This window comes from Neofelis nebulosa, chromosome 3 (genome assembly GCF_028018385.1).
Source record: "Neofelis nebulosa isolate mNeoNeb1 chromosome 3, mNeoNeb1.pri, whole genome shotgun sequence".
Taxonomy (NCBI): Eukaryota; Metazoa; Chordata; class Mammalia; order Carnivora; family Felidae; genus Neofelis; species Neofelis nebulosa.
Genome location: NC_080784.1, coordinates 132,631,278 through 132,652,245, shown reverse-complemented (window position 1 = coordinate 132,652,245; position 20,968 = coordinate 132,631,278). Strand labels below are relative to the sequence as shown.

Sequence of the window (20,968 nt, the reverse complement as noted above, 5' to 3'; positions counted from 1 at the left end):
GCCTTTGACCAATTGAGGTTTGGTTAACATTTTATTAAGGAAAGTTTACAGAAAGCAACAACTCCAGGTGCAGTTATTATGAGATGAAGTAAGTATTTATTTATTTCAATTTCAACGCCAATTCTTTAATCTCACCGAGCATGCCCATTTTCACCATACCTTCCTAGTCACACAACACATATGTGCTCACGTTACCCTCTGAAATGAACAATACAGATGACATGAAACTGTTTATAGAAAATCCAAAAGGCCCCACCAAAAGACTACTAGAACTGATAAATGAATTCAGTAATGTTGCAGGATACAAAATAAATCTATAGAAATCTCTTACATTTCTATATACCAATAATGAAGCATCAGAAAGAGAAATTAAGAAAACAATCCCATTTATAATTGTGCCAAAAACAATAAGATACCTAAGAATAAACCTAACCAAAGAGGTGAAAGATCTGTACTCTGTAAACTATAAAACAATGATGAAAGAAATGGAAGACAACACAAGGAAATGGGAAGACATTTCACGCTCTTGGATTGGAAGAACAAACAATGTTAAAATGATGTGTGATGTGTGATGTGATCCCTTCAAAATACCAATGGTATTTTTCACATAGGCAGAACAAACAATTCTAAAATTGGAATAGAGGGGCGCCTGGGTGGCTCAGTCGGTTGGGCGTCCGACTTCAGCTCAGGTCATGATCTCGCAGTCCGTGAGTTCGAGCCCCGCATCGGGCTCTGGGCTGATGGCTCAGAGCCTGGAGCCTGCTTCCGATTCTGTGTCTCCCTCTCTCTCTGCCCCTCCCCCATTCATGCTCTGTCTCTCTCTGTCTCAAAAATAAATAAACTTTAAAAAAAAAAATTAAAATTGGAATAGAACCACAATGGACTCCAAATAGCTAGAGTAACCTTGAAAAAGAAAAGCAAAGCTGGAGGCATCACAATTCCAGACCTCAAGTTATAAAGTTATAGAGATCAAAACAATATGATACTAGCTCAAAAATAGACAATTAGATCAATGGAACAGACTAGAAAACCTAGAAAATAATCCACAACTATATGATCAATTAATCTTTGGCAAAGCAGGAAAGAATATCCAGTGTGAAAAAGACAATCTCTTCAGCTATTGGTATTGGGAAGACTGAATGCAAAAGAATGAAACTGGACCACTTACACAAAAATAAAGTCAAAATGGATTAAAGACCTCAGTGTGAGACCTGGAACTATAAAAATCCTAGAACACTGGCAATAACTTCTTTGACATTGGCCAGAGCAACTTTTTTCTAGATATGTCTCCTGAGGCAAGGGAAACAAAAGCAAAAATAAGCCACTGGGAATATATCAAAATAAAAAACTTCTGCACAGTGAAATAAACAATCAACAAAACTAAAAGGAAACCTATAGAAAGGGAGAAGATATTTGCAAATGACATGTCTGATAAAGGGCTAGTATCCAAAATATATAAAGAACTTATAGAACTCAGCACCCAACACCCAAATAATCCAAATGAAAGATGGGCAGAAGACATGAACAGATATTTCCCCAAAGAAGAGATCTGGATGGCTGACAGACATATGAAAACATGTTCATCATCACTTACAATCAGAGAAATGCAAATCAAAAGTACAAGGAGATAGCATCTCATACATGTCAGAATGTCTAAAATCAACAATGCAAGAAACAAGTATTGGTGAGTATATGGAGTAAAAGGAAAACTTGTGCAGTCTTGGTGGGAATGCAAACTGGTGCAGGCACTGTGGAAAACAGGATGGAGTTTCCTCAAAAAGTTAAAAAAATAGAACTACCCTATGATCCAGCAATCACACTATTGCATATTTACTCAAAGAGTACAAAAACAGTAATTCAAAGAGATGCATGCACCCCAATGATTATAGTAGCATTATGGAAGCAAACTAAGCATCCATTGACTGATGAATAGATAAAGAAGATGCCATATATGCGATGAAATATTATTCAGACATAGAAAGGAATGAAATCTTGCCATGTGCAACAATATGGATGGAGCTAGAGAGTATAATGCTAGGCAAAATAAGTCAGCTAAAGAAAGACAAATATGTGATTTCACTCCTATGCGAAATTTAAGAAACAAAGAAAATGAGCAAAGGGAAAGAAAAGAGAGAGAGAGAGAGAGAGAGAGAGAGAGAGAGAGAGAGAGAATCAAGAAGTAGACTCTTAATTATAGAGAACTGATGGTCACGAGAGGGGAAAGGGGTGGGCATGGGTTAAATAGGTGACAGGGATCAAGGAGTGCACTTGTCATGGTGAGCTCCAGGTGATGCACGGAATTATTGAATCACTACATTGTACACGTGAGACTAATATAACACTGTCTGTTTACTAACTGGAATTAAAATAAAACTTAAGCCAAAAAAAATGAACAATAGAGTAAGGTATGGTTATGAAGAAATTTTAATCCTTTTATGAAACTTCAAGCGTCGAAACAGGGTTTGAAATAAAAAGATTGATTTTCAACAATGTTAATGGCAACAAAAGAGCTAGGTGTTTAGTATGAAAATGAAGTTTGTTGAGCAAACTTATAATTTATTGTCATAAAACAAAATACAATATGGTGATTCAGTAGATTTTTTTAATAAGGTAAAAATTTAGAGAAGACAGTGTAAATAGTTTGGGATTAGATTTGGAAGCAAAACTTAATCTCATATCAAAATTTCTCTAAAACCATATCTGATATAATTGCTGTTTTAATCTTTGTATATTACCTCCATGCAATTCCCAAATAAAGGAAACTCCAATAAAAATGTTTGTTTCAATTAAATGAAGATTTCTATGAAAAAACAAAACACAAGATCTTCTGCTCTGTTAATAATCTCAAGGTTGATAGAGAAATAAAACAATCTCTCTTCATCTAAACCTTATAACACTTATAAAGTCTACATCTTGCATCTTTTATCTCCATTTATGTAACGTTTGCCTTCATTTTGCCTCATAAACTCTTTCTTTTCTGCTTTTCCCCCAGATTTCAAGAATTTGCGGTTTTGAGTGATACTTTTCCTCAGGCCCTCTCCTAAGCAAATAGAGACACTTTTTTGGGGGGCGGGAGGTTATGTTTTAGGCTTGTGTACATCCTCTCCAGATAAGTCCCACCCCAAGGAATTCAATGAGTTACACTGTCAGCTGTTAAGTCGGTGTGATATGCTAATCACATGATTATTGTACAGATTTCATGTCACTCATTGGAGGAAGCCAATGATTGAACAATGTGGACAAAGCAATTGGGTTTTGAAATAGCAGGTCATGGAAGTAAGGTGGGCTGTAAGGATAGATGCTTACTCTTCAGTTCTAGGCAACATGGCAAAATTGAAATGGCCCTAGCATCTAAAACCAGGAAGAGTCCCCAGAAGATGTTGCTTGATATTTGCCTTTTGCCACTTCTAGGGATACCGTTGATGCCTCCTAACAAATAATGGCTATTCCCAATGCAAAGTTCAATTTCAGTGTCAGTGAGAAGCTGTACTGGAGATTTCATGTTTTAAAACATTTCCAGAATGTTGATCCTTTAAAAATAGTGAATTATGGGCTTTAACTTGTCATTTTTTTCTTTTCCAAGAACATTAATAGAAAATTTTGCTTGAAAAATGAACACTTTCTTGTTACAGTATCTCAAAGACAAGAATAAATTTTGATCTTTTTATAGACTCATATTTTTTCTGCCAGCCGTGAGAGGTTATTTTTACAATATCTAGACCATGCTTTGTATATGTATACACATTAATTTACTTTTAATGCACATAAAGTTCACAGTAAAATGCACTTTGTACTTTATTATAATTCACCAGGTTTTATCATTGTAAGAATAAGTAAATTAGTTACATTACAAAATGACAGAGCATACCTGTAGCAATAATGGACACATTTTAAAAGATTTCATTGGACTTGATTTATCTAGTGGATTATCCACTGATCTTAAGCCCCAAGTCCCTCTCTTAAGAACATTGTTTCTCCGTTGATATGCCAAACAAAAGATGACAAAACAAAAGGAGACACATTCAAATTAGTCATTTTTCATCTGATAAATAATATTCATTTTTAAGGGAAAAGACCTCATAACCAGGATCAAAACAGATACTTCCTCCCAACTTACTGATAGTATAATATTTTATGTTTTCCCCCAAATGTGCCAGTCTTTCCCAATTTCTTTCGTATAGTTCCCTCTGGCCAGAAGCTTTGATCCTTCTCAGATATCTCCCTATTTACTCAGCAAATTCAAACTGCTGTTAAAACCCACCTCAGATGTCCAATTCCATGTTAAAAACATTTCCTCCCAACAGGTGTCCTGTTCCTCCTCCTGTGATCTCATAAAATTTTAGATATATCTCTGCTATTGAACTTTGTGCCAGAATTATTCACTTCCCATTATGTCTATCCACCTCCATCAGTCTATTTGGAGTTCATTAAAATCAGAGATCCTGTTATTTCTCTTTATATTATTTCACAGCAGACACCAATAAATTATTTGAATGCATTAAGAGAAATTTTGTGTATTCTGTAATTTATTCATTAACTTCAATCATTAGATTTAAGTCAAAAATAAAATTTCAGAAAGGAAATGTGGCACCAACTTTTCAAATAGATATAGTAAAACCAAACCTTGTTATTAAACACAATTATAAAGTTAAGAATACCTAGCTTTTAACAGTACAAATTATATATTTGATGAAAATAAATTTATATCATAAAACATTTTAATACGGTATTTTAATTATAGCATGTCGAAATTGGCTGTGTTCATTATCATGTAATAAACTTTTGTTTCTAAGAATCAAAACCTTCAGAAAATCTCCAATAATTGGAATTTCTTTAAACCATACTTCCATGAGAAAAAAAAGTAAGCTTTTATCAACATTTATTTTACTTTTATGTTTATTTATTTAGTTTGAGAGTGAGAGAGAGAGAGAGAAGGCAAGCAGGGGGAGGGGAGGAGAGAGAGGGGGAGAGAGAGAATCCCAAGCCAATTCCATACTACCAGCACAAAGCTAGTTGCGGGTCTGGATCTCACAAATTATGAGATCATGACCTGAGCAGAAATCAAGAGTCAAGACGCTTGAGCGACTCAGTCACGCAGGGGCCCCAATCAACATTTACTTTTTTTTTTTTTTTTTTTAACGTTTATTTATTTTTGAGACAGAGAGAGACAGAGCATGAACAGGGGAGGGGCAGAGAGAGAGGGAGACACAGAATCTAAACGGGCTCCAGGCTCTGAGCTGTCAGCACAGAGCCCGACGCGGGGCTCGAACTCGCCGACGGTGAGATCATGACCTGAGCCGAAGTCGGCCGCTTAACTGACTGAGCCACCCAGGCGCCCCTCAACATTTACTTTTTTTTAAGCACCTTCAAAGATTTGTCATTCAGTAAGTCCAGATTAAATACACTCTCATATTTTTCTATAACATAATGCATTAAGTTGACCACTACAACAGTAATGAACTGAGATAAAAAAAAAAAAAAAGCTAGGGTTTAAGGTAGCGATTTTTAGATTTTATCATGAGATTATCTAACTGGGGGGATTTAGTTTTCTTGGAATTTTTGAGGTAGAAAACTCCTAGTCTAAGTAAGTTTATTGAAGCCGATATTTCTGCAAAAATAAGTAATGGGATGAATCTTGAGGAAATTTTTCCTTTCACATTAGCTGATAATGTTATATCCTATATAATAGTTTCTCATTTCTCTGCTTTAAGACCAATTCTTCTCCTTAACCATTGAGGTAATTATCTTATTTATCCTTACACTTGGAATTTGGATTTTATATTAAATAATCCTACTCATTACCTGATATGGGAGAAGGATGGTAGTATTTATTGCAGATTTATCCCAATGCATTCCTCCTGGTCAGACTACTTATGGCATTTTTGATATCTTACTATTGCCAGGGTAGTTGATTGATATAATGGCTGTAAATATTACCCACATCAAAATCATCATGGCCTTGCTGCTTAGCAGCATTTTCCATAGTGTTGTGTGGAACCCTGGTTTCATTCAATCCTAGTAACTATTGAAATAAGGTCAAATACATTTGAGAAGCCCTGGATTAAACTAAATTATGGAAACATCGTTACTATGGGTTATCTTAGATTCCTCAGTATGCTAAAGACATGATATGCAAACTTCTCAATATTATAAAATCAGGGAAACGTAAGGTGGCAGGCTAAAATGTTGCCTTATTGTACAAACTTCAGTAACACACACACACACACACACACACACACACACACACACACACTCATTTACTTTCTCTCATTCTGGAGAATGACACAGACTCCAAATTGGGCCACAAGCTTATCTGCTTTCTAAACTACAGGGATTCTTCAACTACCAACTGGAACACCACTAATCTAGCTATGCCCTTCAGATAGTAGTCTCCAACTGTCTGCTGTCCAGGTCATATTAAAATCATGCTTAATAACATCATATTTATGGAAAGGTCCCTACAAGGCAATACAGTTCATTTACTTGCTTAGTTCTTGGCATTACATATTGATTGGATTGCCAACACAGCAAAACAAACAGCATACTTTAATTTACCTTCTAGCAGAAACAGTTTCAAAGGGTTCTGTTTTCATTTTGCACCCTCACTTACTTATCAAAAGTATATATAAAATAGTCATATGAAATATTTTTCTCCACTATCTGTAAAAATGTTGTTCAAGATAGACCCAGTATACAGTGAGGATAAATAACACTTACATAGTACACACTACTTGCCTTCATTACTCTAGGTGTTTGTATACATCAATTCTCTTTATTCTTTTATAGATGAAGAAACTAAATCACAAAAAGGTTATGATTCCTGCAGAAAATCACACAGCTGATAAACGATAAGCAGAAATTTGAACCATGGAAGTCTGGCTCCAGAGTTATGGGATCAACCACAATACTATACTAATACTCCCACTTGATTTTCCCCACTTCCATTTTTAATTCAGTAATAAGAACATGGTATATTTCTGAGACACTATTACACTTACTGCTTTCTGATCCTATGAATTATATTTCTCATTATATACCCTGTTTTACCGCATCTGCCAGACAGCCTGGAATACATACAACATGAAACTGAATCACAGCAAGTCTGTGGGCTCTTAAGATTATTAAACTTCAGTTCCCCTATCATTTTTTTTTCTATTTCTAGCCCTATCATACTCCTCCTCCTCCTCATCACCACCATCATTTTCATCATTTTGATATTAAGTTATTATAATCTTCTAATAGACCTATTCAGATTCTTGGTGAAATTATGCCAAGTAGAGATAAATACAATAAATACTTCACTGATCATTCCAAGGGTGTTTCCATAAATGCTTTCTGAATCATCAAGGAAATATTATACTGAGTATAGTTCAATGTCAGAATGTTTCAATATACTCTACAGAAAATTTTATATTAATCCTCAAAACATGGCAATTCCTGTATGTAATTTATGGCAGCAGTTTGCCAAAATGTTATGTTGGTCAGAATATTCAAATGCTATTACTACCATAAATTAAACCTCTCTGGTCAATTCAGAGCCATCATTTTTGACAGTGAAATATTTTGTGTTTTATTTATTGATAATAAATATTGACCTACTGAAAATATGTAATAAAGAATTAAGGTTAAACAAAGCTGATGTTCCCTTAGAATGCTTTCCTATGAGCACAGTGGTTACTTACAATTACATTCTGAATGATTAATGCTTACTAGTTTCCATATCATTCTTGGATATGAGCCCCATGGAGCTTACCTGTTGTCACACCATGAACCACACCTTCCTTGGTTTTGGAGCCTATAAAAAAACAAATTTAAAACATATATAAGTCTCAAATTTTCCTTATATTGCTGATTAGCTAGCTTTAAATACAACTAATAAAAAAAAATTCTCAATCTGAAGAAGCCCATATGGAAAGATATCCTTAGGGGTTAAAACAAACAAACAAACAAACAAACAAACAAAAAACTAAAACAAGGAAATCCAGTAATCACACCACAAATAGAAGAAAGCAAAGCTAGCAGGAAGTGGTCTCCCATTAAATTTTAACCCCCAATTAAGACAATTTTTTTTAAGTTTTTATCTTAATTCCTGTTTGTTAACATATAGTGTTATATTAGTTTCAGGTGTACAATATAGTGATTCAACAATTCCATACATCGCTTGGTTCTCACTAAATGTTTACTAAATATTTTTATGAAAATATATAAATAAGGCATTAAGTGAAATTTGGATGTATCATATTTAAACTTACATTTTGCTAAACAGTCAAGAAAAGTATCATATTTAATAAAATAATTTCAAAGTAGTTAAGAAGTTTCAATTTGAATATATTTACGGACTTCCAATAAAGATAAACATAAAATAAACTATAGCATTGTAGTTGAGAATGTACTTTTTCCCCAGAAATAAACCCACACTACATGGCCAATTAAACTATGAAAAAGGAGGCAAGAATACACAATGGGAAAACACAGTCTTTTCAATAAATGGTGATGAGAAAACTGGACAGCTACATGCAAAAGAGTAAAACCGAACCACTTTCTTACACAATATGCAAAAATCAAGTCAAAATGGACATCAATCCTTGCAAGATATTTATGCATATGTATCCTGAAGTAGTTAACAAAAGCAAAAACAAACTATTGAGATTACACAAAAATAAAAAGCTTTTGGCACAGCAAAGGAAGCTATCAGCAAAATGAAAAGGGAACCTACAGAATGGGAGAAGATATTTCCAAATGATATATCTGATAAGGGGTTAATATCTAAAACATATAAAGAACTTATTCAACTCAAGATCAAAAACAACAAATAATCCAATTTAAAAATGGATACAGGATCTGAATAGACATTTTCCAAAGACATACCAATGGCCAACACATACATCAAAAGATGCTCAACTTCACTGTCATCACGTAAGTACAAATCAAAATCACAATGAAATATCACCTCACACTGGTCAGAATGGTGACTATCAAAAAGAAAGAATAAATGTTGGCAAAGATGTGGAGAAAAAGGAATCCTTGGGACACTGTTGGTAGGAACATTAATTGGTGTAACCACTTTGGAAAACAGTATAGAAGTTCTTCAAAAAATTAAAAATGGAAATACCATATGATTCAGTAATCAACTACTGAATATTTACCTGAAGAAAACAAAAGCATTAATTCAAAAAGACATATGCATCCCTATGTTTATTGTAGCATTATTTATAATAGCCAAGATATGAAGGCAAGCTAAGTGTCCACTGATAGATATATATAGATACATATATATATATATGTGTGTGTGTGTGTGTATATATATATATATATATATATATATATATATAATGGAATATATATATATATATGTGTGTATATATATATATATATATATAATGGAATATATATATGTGTGTATATATATATATATATATATATATATATATATATATATATAATGGAATACTACTCAGTCATAAAAAAGAATGAGCTCTTGCTATTTGCAACAGTATGGATTATGGATGGACAATACAGGGTATTATGTTAAGTGAAATAAATCAGACGGAGAAAGACAAGTACCATATGATTTCACTTATATGTGGAATCTAAACAACAAAACAAACAAACAGAAATGGACTCATAAATACCGAGAACTGGTGGATGCCAGAGGGGAGATGGGTGGGAGATGGGTGAAGTAGGTAAAAGGGATTAAGAAGTACAACCTCTTCTAGTTATAAAATAAATGTCACAGAGATGAAAAATACAGCATAGGGAATATACTCAATAATATTGCAGTAATATTGTATGGCAACAGATGGTTGCACTTAACCGTGGTGAGCACTGAGTAATGTATAGAGTTGTCAAATCACTATTACAACTGTGACTAATGTAACACTGAATGTTAACTATATTTCAATAATAAAAATTAAATTAAATTAAATTTTTTAAATGTGGGCCCTGGGTTTAGATTTCTTGTATTTAAACCTTTGTCACAATAATCAAATATACATCATGTTGGTTAACATGAAACTAAAGGAAATATACATATAAAGTTCTTAAAACTGTGTTTAATACATAGGAAATAGTAAGAAATCATTATTATTATTTTCATATATTATTTGTAAAGGGATTTGCAGGTTAAATATAGGACAAGTCATTAATCAAAAATTCACATAAATGAAATTGTGCAGTTATTAAATATATAAAAGGATACAAGATAATGTTTTATATATATGTGTGTGTATATATATATATATATACACACACATATATATATCATAGGATGTGTCAATGTGTTCGTGTATGTACATGTGCATATTTTACAGTCAATGTTCACTTTGCACGGTACTGTGGGATTGTAAGGTGAGCATGCATAAGCTGAGGTGAAGCTGTAGAAAGTGGTCTTAAAAATCAATGAAGAAAACGACAATTAATTGGTGGTAAACATTACAATTGTCCCATGACCTTTAAATGTTTTTTTCAAAACATTAAAAATTCTCATACTCACTTATAAATTTATAGGGAAGTGAAAAACTAGCAAAATCTTTACTTATGCGCTATGGTAACAGAAATTCCAACTGTGTTGTGAGGGACTGGTATTATTCAATTAACTGTGGTGTCGGAAATTTCTTGCATCCTGGAACTATACAAGGTGAGAACACCTTTTATTGAAGAGAATACTTCTTATCACTACTACTCACTCCTTGTACCCCATATTTTTAAAAACAACTATTTGAAATAAATGTGTAACAGTTGGTCTGTGGTCTTTCCTCTCTGCCTGAGTAATAGCTGAGAATTTGACCTTGGGCTAAATCACGGAATGTATCCTGATTTAAAGATAAATGAGAGTCTTAACGAAGTTGCTTCATATCAAACCAATCACCTGTGGTTTGCTGTCAATTGTTTGTTAGTATCTGTAATTAATAATTAACATTTTATTGATGAGTAATCTGTCATTGAAAACCTATAGCTACAAAGTAGGTACCAAGAGGCTAAGTGACTAGTAAACTGAAGAGAGACCAGTGCTGATGGCTTGCATGAGCTGAGGTGGCCAAAACTATCCCATCTTATGTCTCATGACTTCACAAAGGCACAGAGTGGAGAAGGTTGAAAGTAATGCCTAGGAGTTGCAAGAACTCAAATATACTGCTATTGTACATGTTATGTTGACTCTGTCAACTTGATGCATCTGGAGCATATTGTTATTTGAGAGCTTGATATTAATCCATGCTCCTGACCATTGCTGCTTGCTGAACAAAGTGGCATTGGGAGAGTTGTGAAGATAATTATTTTGCCTTTACAGTTATAATACTTGGCATTACATAAAGAAAATGAATGTTTTTTGCTTTTCAATTTGACTCTATACTTATAATGTCTGACCCATTTGATTGAGATAATTGTTATTGATTAAACTGAAGTATATTGATTGAATATTTGTATACAAATATATCACAAATGAAGAAAAATCATAAAATAACACTGATTCTTATGGTAGTTCCTCACTTAGTTAAAAGGTAGTTGCCAAAAATATATTATAAAGGAATAAGATTACTTTCATCTGTAGGCTTAAGAAAACAGTGTGCTAAACATCTTCAGCCACACTGAAATTACAAAACTTTCTCTAGCCACTTCCAGTATTTCACTCTAGCTACTGATGAGTTTTGTAATGAAGAATGAAAAGATGAAAAGAAAATATGTTGGCAAAGTAAGTATTCTGTTGGACAGCTTGTTTGATAATAATAACCATGGCTCCTATATAAAAGTGTGCTTTACAAAAATCCTCAATGAAATGTTAACAAATCAAATCTAACAATATGTAATAAGAATTATACTCCACAACCAAGTGGAATTCACACCAGGTACACAAGGTTGGTTCAATACTCAAAAATTAATTAGAGTAATCCATCACATTAACAGGGTAAAAAAGACAAGTCACATGATTATATCAGTAGATGCAGAAAAAGCATTTGACAAAATGCAACATCTATGTATGATTAAAAACTTTTGGTAAACTAGAAATACAAGGGAACTTCCTCAACTTGATAAATATTTCCAAAAAAAACCTACAGTTAACATCATATTTCATAGCAAGAAACTAGAGCTTTCCTACTAAGATCAGGAAAAGGACAAGCATCATACTGGAAGTCCTAGCCAGTGCAACAAGACACAAAAAGGAAATAAGAGGTATAAAGATTGGGAAAGAAGAAATAAAACTGTCTTCATTCACAGATGACATGATTGTCTATGTAGGAAATCCTAAAGAATCAACAACGACAAAAAAAAAACAAAAAACAAACAAACAAAAAAACAACAAAGAAGCAATTATTGTAAGACTGCAAGATAGAAGGTTAATAAACAAAAGTCAACCACTTTCCTATATACCATCAATGAACAAGTGAAATTGAAAATTAAAAACAGGATACAATTATCTTAGCACCAAAAAATACTGAAATACTTAGGTGGACATTTAATAGAATATAAGATCTAATATAAGATCTATTCTCTAAGAATAGAATATAAGATCTGGATGAAGAAAAAGCTCTGATGAACAAAATCAGAGGACTAAATAAAAAGAGGTATATTCCATGTTCATCGATGGGAATACTCAATACTATCAAGATGTCAGTTCTTCTTAACTTACTCTATAGTCCAATGCAATCCTAGTTCTTCCAAATTTGATGTATATTTCAGTGCAATCTTTTTTTTTAAATTTTTAAATGTTTATTTATTTTTGAGAGAGACAGAGACAGAATGCTAGTGGGTTGAGGCAGAGAGGGAGGGAGAATCTGAAGCAGGACCCAGACTCTGAGCTAGAGCTCGAACTCACGGACTGTGAGATAATGACCTGAGCTGAAGCTGGATGCTCAACCGACTGAGCCACCCAGGTGCTCCTATTTCAGTGTAATCTTAATAAAAATCTCACCAAGTTATTTTACAGATATCAACAGATTCTAAAGTTTACGGGGAGAGCAAAAACTATAGATATCAACAGATTCTAAAGGCTCAGAATAGCCAAGATAATATTGAAGTCAAATAATAAAATCATAGGTCTGACACTATTTGCCTTCAACCTACAGTAATCAAGACAGTGTGATAATAGCAAGAGACTAGACAAATAAATCATTGGACTAGAATAGAGAGCCTATAAATAAAACCACATAAATATAGGCAACAGATTTTTGACAAAGGAACAAAAGCACTACAATAAAGCAAAGATAGTCTTTTCAACAAATCGTGCTAGAACAACTGGACATCCACATGCACAAGAAGAAGGAGGACGAGGAGAAAGAGGAGAAGGAGAAGAAGAAGGAGAAGGAGAAGAAGAAGAAGAAGAAGAAGAAGAAGAAGAAGAAGAAGAAGAAGAAGAAGAAGAAGAAGAAGAAGGAGGAGGAGGAGGAGGAGGAGGAAGGAAGGAAGGAAAAGAAAGGAGAAGAAGGGGCAAGGAGAAGAAGGAGAAGAGGAACAAAAGAAGTAGGAGGAGGAGAAGGAGGGGAAGGGAAAGGAGGGGAAGAAGAAGGAGGAGAGAAGGAAGAGGAGGCAGGGGAAAGGGAGGACAAGAGTCTAGACACCACCTTTACATTCTTCACAAAAAGTTAATGCAATAAAGATCATAGACCTAATTGTAAAACAAAACTATAAAACTCCTAGAATAACATAGGGGAAAACCTACATGACCTTGGGTATGCCAATGACTTGGAGATATAACACCAAAAGCACAGCCCATGAAATAAAGAATAAATAAGCTGAACTTCCTTAAAATTAAAAATTTCACCTCCATGAAAGAGTAAAGAGAAAAGCTATGGACCGAGAGAAAATATTTGCAGAAGATATGTCTGAAAAGGAAGTATTATCCAAAATATATAGAGGACTCTTAAAACTCAGTAAGAAAATAAACAATCAGATTAAAAACCAGACCAAAGAACGTAACAGATACCCCACCAAAGAAGATATATAGATGACAAATAAGCTTATGAAAAGATGCTCCACATCATTTGCCATCTGGGAAATGTAAATTAAAACTATCAGACACCACTGCATGCCTCTTAGAATGGTCAGAATCTAGAAGACTGAAACACCAAATGCTGGCAAGGATGTGGAGCAACAAGAATTGTCATTTACTGTTGGTGGGATGCAAGATGGTCCAGCCACTTTGGAAGACAATTTGTTACGTCCTTATAAAACTAAGCATGTACTTATCATATGATCCATCAGTAGTGATCCTTCCTATTTACCCATAGGAATTGAAAACTTACATCCACTCAAGCCCACACATGGATGTTTAATTAGAATTTTTATTCATAACTGCCAAAACTTGGAAGGAACCAAGATGTCCCTCAGTAGGTGAACAGATGAACTGTGATACATCCAGACAATGGGATTAATATTTAATGCTAAAAGGAAATGAGCTATAAAACCATGAAAAGACAAGGAAGAACTTTAAATGCATATTACTAAGTGAAAGAAGCCAATCTTAACAGTCTCTATACCAGCTATATGACATTCTGGATATGGTAAAATTGTGGAGACAGTACAAAGATCACTGGTTACCAGGGGTTGATAGAGGAAGATGAATAAATGATGTACAAACGATTTTTAAGACACCAAAAATATCTAGATGATACTATAATGATGGATATACTTCATTATGCATTTGTCCAAACCCAGAGAATGTATAGCGCAAGGAGGGAATCTTAAACTATGGATTTGGTTGGGGTGATCATAATGTGTCAGTGTAGTTCATTAATTTTAATAAATGTACCATTCTGGTGGGAGATGTTGACCATGCGAGAGGCCATGCATGTGTGGGGCCAAAGGGTACATGAGAAACTTCTGCTAGTTGCCTCTCAATCTTGCTGTGAATCTAAACCACTACAAAAAAAAAAAAGTCTCTTTTTTTTAAGTGTACTTTATCACTCATGTGTTTTGTTTTATTATGACATTCTCACAAAAACTCTGCAAGGTAGTTGCATTTATCTAAATCACATTGTTACAAATGAAGAAATAAAGCTCATAGATGGTAGTTAAGTTTTATAGTCTTCTGAAGGCAATAAATGACATAGCCTGGACTAGATTTGAGGTTTGTCTGACATCAAGTCTATGTTCTCTCTACTTTTCCAGGACTCAGCAAACTGCGGTCTATGGGCCCAATCGACTCACCACCTGTTCCAGTAGTAAGATTTTACTGGAATACAGCTAATTATTGTCTATGGCTGCTTTCATTACCACAACAGCAGAGTTGATTAATTCACACAGAAATCTTATGGCCCAAAATAGTTACTGTATAGCACTTTACAGGAAAAGTTTCCCAACCTCTGACCTACATACTGTGTCTTCTTAGGGTCAGTTTTCATCCTAAAACCTCTGTTTGAGTTCAAATTTTAATTATCCTTCAGGACACAACCAATACACAATTTATAGAATGCACTATGTATTAAATATCATGATAAATACTGAAGATGGTTTAAAAATACATGTGACATAAAAAAATTATTATTTTATATTATAGTGTCAGAGTAAATAACAGAACTAATCTCTAAGAAATAAAATCATTCTATTTGCCCAAACTCATAGTTGACAATGAAAACAAAGTTTTCCAGATGATGAAACGTGTTTATTACCTAGCAAAGAGCAATGTATTAAATTAATATTCAGTAGTTTCTGGACTCACTACAAACTAATGGCATAAATACCAGCATTGTAAAAAATATTTAAAGTTACAAAATTATAAACTAAAATCAAAAAGTATTTCTAAGTATACACTTTTACAATTTAGAAAACTGAGGACAAGTATAAAGATATCGATTATCTGCACATCACTGATTCCGTATTCCAAATTTCATCTAAAAAGATCTAATTCACACTTTACAAAACCACTTGAAATTAAGTCATCACTTTTTCCTCTTGTAACACTCTTTAGTTCAATGATTTTCTGAAAATATGTCTTAAGATAGAAAAAGAAGAACTTAACTGAAGATTTGCAGTAAACTCAAGCCAATATAGAGTCTATGGACAATGAGAAAAAATAACATGAGAAGCATTTTTAAAAATCATTCCAAGTGTAACTCTTCTTCAGTGCATCCACGTTGGAGAGACAGTGTATCTGTCCTTCACCCACCGACACAGGCATAGCGCCCTTCGCCGCCCAATACGTTCATCCTCCACCTTATGCATACCCTGTGCTACTGCTGCTACAGCTACCACCAGAGAATGTGGAAGAGCTTGGAGGAGCAGAAGAGAAAGGGAGAGGCAGAATGGGCCGAAAGTGAGCGTGTGCCTGTGGGCATGTGTCCATGTGGACGAGTGTTTGTCTATGTGTGTGTCTATTCCTTCCCCAAAGAAGCCGAAGGGATTTACAAAATAACAACCAAGCACCGTTCAAGATAAGAAGAGCGTCAGGATCTGCATGAATACTACTAAGTGGCAATGTGGAACAAGTAGAAATAAGCACTCATCTCATTATTTAGTATGTGTGCCATTTGACAAATATCTCTGAGATATTAGTAGCAGGCATCAAGCACTTTTGGGGGTAATTAATCTTCAGTTTACCAAGTAGTCGCAAGGATGAACTGTACCAAAGATTTTTCTGTCCTTTCCTTTTTCAGGGCCACAGTAGGTCTCTTTTTACATATCCCAGGGCCATATCAAAAGGTCTTATTTTAAAATGTGAATACACTAAAATTTGCCAATATTATTCATGATGATAAAAAATCAAAGGTCTATGAATGATTTCGATTCTTAAAAATGTTAATTATTTTTTGAGACTGACTTTTCAAAACTTTTCCTGAAATATAGTCACTTATACACAGAAGCATTCACACCAAAAAATGAAATCAGCTGAGAAAACAAATTTTCTTCACTTTTTTACTATTGGCTCTAAATATACACATTTATCTACTCACACAGTCCCCTGACTCAGTTTATCCTTTTGACAAGTGATGATGCAAAAATGAATCAAGCAAGAAATACCAGCCTTTAGAGCATCAATCATCATAACCCATCAGTCATAAATAAACATCAAAATGATATTTGGGGTTTACCTACCTACATAGAGAACACCCTCTTTTGTCTTTCCTGCGGCTTCTGCCACACCCTGTTTGGTTTTTTCAGCAGCAGCCACGACTCCCTCCTTGGCCTTTGAAAGTCCTTTCATGAATACATCCATGGCTAATGAATTCCTTTACTCTACACTGGAGAACACAAAATATAATTTCAATGAGAACTTGTGAGCAGAATATAATAAAATTAGAACCACCCAAAGTAAAAACCACAGAAAGATCAGTATAACTCCCAAAAGTGTGTGACACTTTTAACCATACTCTTATTTCAACCACTGGGTGGGGAAGGGGGAGCCTTTTTTTAGCTTTTGCATTAAAAATTTAGCATTCCTCATCCATCTTGGCTAGTAAAAGTCTAGCTGCCCAAACATGTATTAAGATGAATCATCTAGTTGTTCTTAATGTATCTTCGAAGTGTAGTTGCATGAAAAGATGGACCCCTCTTTGAACTTCCCAGAGTCCAAAGAGCGACAAAACAAGTTAGAAGCATGGTTCAGGGGCACCTGGGTGGCTCAATCTGTTAAGCCTGTGACTTCCGCTCAGGCCATGATCTCACAGTTTGTGGGTTTCTGAGTTCGAGCCCCAGGCGGGCGTAGAGCTCTGTGCTGACAGCTCAGAGCCTGCTTCGGATTCTGTGTCTCCCTCTCTCTCTGTCCCTCCCCCACTCACGCTCAAAAATAAACATTAAAAAAAAATCTTAAAAAATAAAAATAAAAATAAGTATGGTTAAAAGATTACAGGAAAAGAAAATGAAAAGAAGCTAGAGGCATGGGGTCGGAGTCAGTCTTAAAATGAATTCCAGAAGAGGGCTAACTGGTTGATCGCGGAGAAGGGAGGGAAGAGAACTACTCACTCTGGGTGTGGCCCAACCTCAGGCCCACAGCGAGCCCACCCGCACCCATTCTAATCTACCCGACCATCCACGCTCGCCCCCAGCTATCTGCCAGGAGCAGGCGCCTGTGCACACTCGGGAGCAGTCTCCTGACTCGCGCCTGCCACCCGAGGGGGCGTTCTCCGCGCGCCTGAATTCACCACCCACCAGGCACCCGCACCTGTTAACCCCTTACCACCTGTTGACCTGCCTTCCCTGCACTTCCATTTAATCATTTGCCAAACGCAGCTTGCTTACTTGACCGAGAACGCTGAGAGGGCGGACTGGGGGATTTAAGGTAACAGAGAAATAAAAGTTGGCACCTCGCGCTCCATCGAGCATCCTCGCGTTTCCCCAGGGGAAAAGCGCACCCCGGAGCAGCAGCCTAACCTCTCGGTCTTTGGGGATGAGAAGAGCCGAGTCGGAAGCGAGAGGTCAACTTACTTTCGTCCAGCTCGCTGGAGAGATAGGGACCCACCTCGGAGAGACTTGACCCAGCGGGTCCTCATTGCAGCACCACCTCCCCCCTCCCAGAAGCGCACGACTCCTCTCCTCCGGGTTTCCCCCAGCATTTCCAAAGCTGCCTGTTCAGATCCATTGGTCCTTACCTGAGTGCCTCCGATCCTCAGAAGTACAATTCCTCCCCACCCGCCCCTTACACAAAATTGTTCAAAACAATTCCCCGATGTTATTTAAATGGGAAGGGGGAGGATAAGCGCACAGGAAGGGAGGAGGCGGCACCAGGACCGGGGTGGTCCCCAGAGGAGGCTGCCGTCAGCACCGCCGGGTGATGAGAGGCTGGGGGCGTGGGAGGCGAACCCACGAACCTGTCGTCGAATTGCCACTCCCCGTCCCCCGCACAATTGGATCCGAGAGAAAGAGGCAGAGGGTCGGAAGGGAAGGCGGGGAGAGAGCGCCCAGGATGCCAAGGGCCGGCTCGGTCCTCGGGTCCGCCCTGCAGCTAGCACACACCTCGCCCCTCGTCTCGGCGCTGGGTCTCTCACCCCTTCGCTCGGGTCCCCTCTGGTCGTCGCGGTCTGCCTCCTCTTCCTCTCTCTCCTCCTCCTTCTCCTCCGCTCGCCGCCCCCGCAGCTGATTTGTCAGCGCCTCTCCCCGCCCTTCTCCCGGCGCTCGCCGCTTTCCCAGCCGCGTGCACTTCACTCCTCTGCTCGGATGGGGATGGGGGCGGGGGGAAGGCCGCACCTCCGGCTCCAGACGCCAGCCTGGGCCCGGCGGGGTGGGGGTGGGAGGTGGGGTAGTCTGCGCTTCCGCTCTAGTTCAGGATCAAGGGGACTCTCCTGGCGATCGCGAGCTGTTAGGCTGATGTTTCTCCCTCTTTCCCACCCCCCCCCCTCCTTCGCTGTCTCCGCCTTCCCTTCTGGTTCCTCCCTGGAGCCCCTTGTGGGAGCCAGCCTGGGGGAGCGGAGGCCTGGGAGCTGGACCACCAAAGATAGAGCCATCCTCTTGGGAGGCTACCGAAGGAGGCAGGCGGCTCAGGAAGCCCTCCCAAGAAGAGCACGTTTCCCTGGGATCGCTGTGATTTTTATTAACGGCCGTAGGACACAATGTTTAAGATGCTTTTGTTCGAACATCCTTCAGATCTTCCCTTGCTCTTAACGTCAGGTGAGCTCGAAAGGGTCCGGCGGATGCAGAGGAGACTAGTAAGGAAGAGTTACAGGTTGAGGCAGGAGGAGGCTCTCGGAGTCCTCTTCCCACCCCACTGTCACCATTTTCCTGTCCACCAATCAGCGGCTGCCAGACGCCGATTTTTTTTTTTCCCCATCCGTGGAATACGGAATCAATATTCCCCAGACGTCGATATCAAGCGGTCATAAGGTTTTTCGTTCTCGAAATGGAATTTACTTTCCACACTCAAGTGCCTGATAGAGGAGACAAATCTAGCGGGGTTTATTCTCCCGAACCATCACATTCAATTTCTTGGTCCCTCCCACACACGGCTCACCTTTCTGATTTGATGCACGTTGCCCTCGGAGCTGACACCCCACCTACCCCATCCCGCACACAGACACGCATACATACGCGCGGACTTGACAATTTTTGCATTGGTTAACACATTTTCACCTCTTTCAGAGCTGGAGGGAAAACAGCTGTTCTTGGATCACACCAGAATGGAGAAGCAATCTCCTCCCTCTAACAGAATGCATTTGCTGTTTTTGCCTGAATTGAGAGGATGATTTTAGCACTGAAAGGGGGAAAAACAAGTCTTAGCTGTATGTTTTTTGTTGTTGTTGTTTTGTTTTGTTTTATCTTAAATTTGAGTAAAATACAGTTAAATCTACAAAACAACCCCTTGAAACCAAGAGAAACAGGAAGCAAATTTTATATATATATATATATATATATATATATATATATATAATATTTCATATATATATATATCTTAAACAAGTTATTGGTGTGCCTTTTTCATCATTTTTTAATCATTTTTAAACGTTTATTTATTTTTGACATACGGAGAGACACAGAGCATAAGCAGGGGAGGGGCAGAGAGATGGGGGGAGCCACAGAATCTGAAGCAGGCTCCAGGCTGTCAGCACAGAGCCCCACGCGAGGCTCAAACTCACAAACCGTGAGATCATGGCTTGAGCGGAAATCAGACGCTTAACCCACTAAGCCACCAAGGCGCCCCTGGTCTGCCTTTTTTAAAAGCAGCCTTTCCAAACGCTATTTTGCTTCCTTGGGATCAGAAAAAGGTTAAACTTAAGAGCTGGTTTGCAGTCTGGCTTTGAGACTTTAAACAAGTTATGTCCTCTGTTCACAGTTTTCTCTTGTAAATGAGATTAATGCAGATGACCTCTCTCTTTTCAACTTTTTATTATGGAAAATGTTTAAACAAAAACAAAAGCAGAAAGAATAAATGACTCCATGTGAATATCACCCAACTGCCACCATTTTTCAACGCATGGCTAATCATGTTTCATCTATATTGCTCAACCACTTCCCATTTTTCATCACCACCCCTCATGTTTTACTAAATCCCAAGAATTACATATATGCTTTAATCTGTAAATATTTCATACTCTATGCATAAAATATA

The 20,968-nt window shown here is 37.0% G+C and overlaps 1 protein-coding gene across 4 annotated transcripts in view; it reads right to left on the bottom strand.

Annotated features, from left to right (window-relative positions):
* SNCA (synuclein alpha) overlaps positions 1 to 19,078 on the bottom strand; it is a 156,761-nt gene extending 137,683 nt beyond the window's left edge. Inside the window, exons 1-3 of one of the 4 annotated variants that reach the window (XM_058721910.1) lie at positions 18,915 to 19,078; positions 17,026 to 17,171; positions 7,754 to 7,795 (exon numbers count right to left, since the gene is read on the bottom strand). In XM_058721910.1, coding sequence (XP_058577893.1) covers positions 7,754 to 7,795; positions 17,026 to 17,146 — 163 coding nt within the window. In that variant the 5' untranslated portion in view covers positions 17,147 to 17,171; positions 18,915 to 19,078. The other 3 variants (XM_058721909.1, XM_058721911.1, XM_058721912.1) reach the window with 3 other exon arrangements.
* Between the last annotated feature and the right edge of the window lie 1,890 nt (positions 19,079 to 20,968).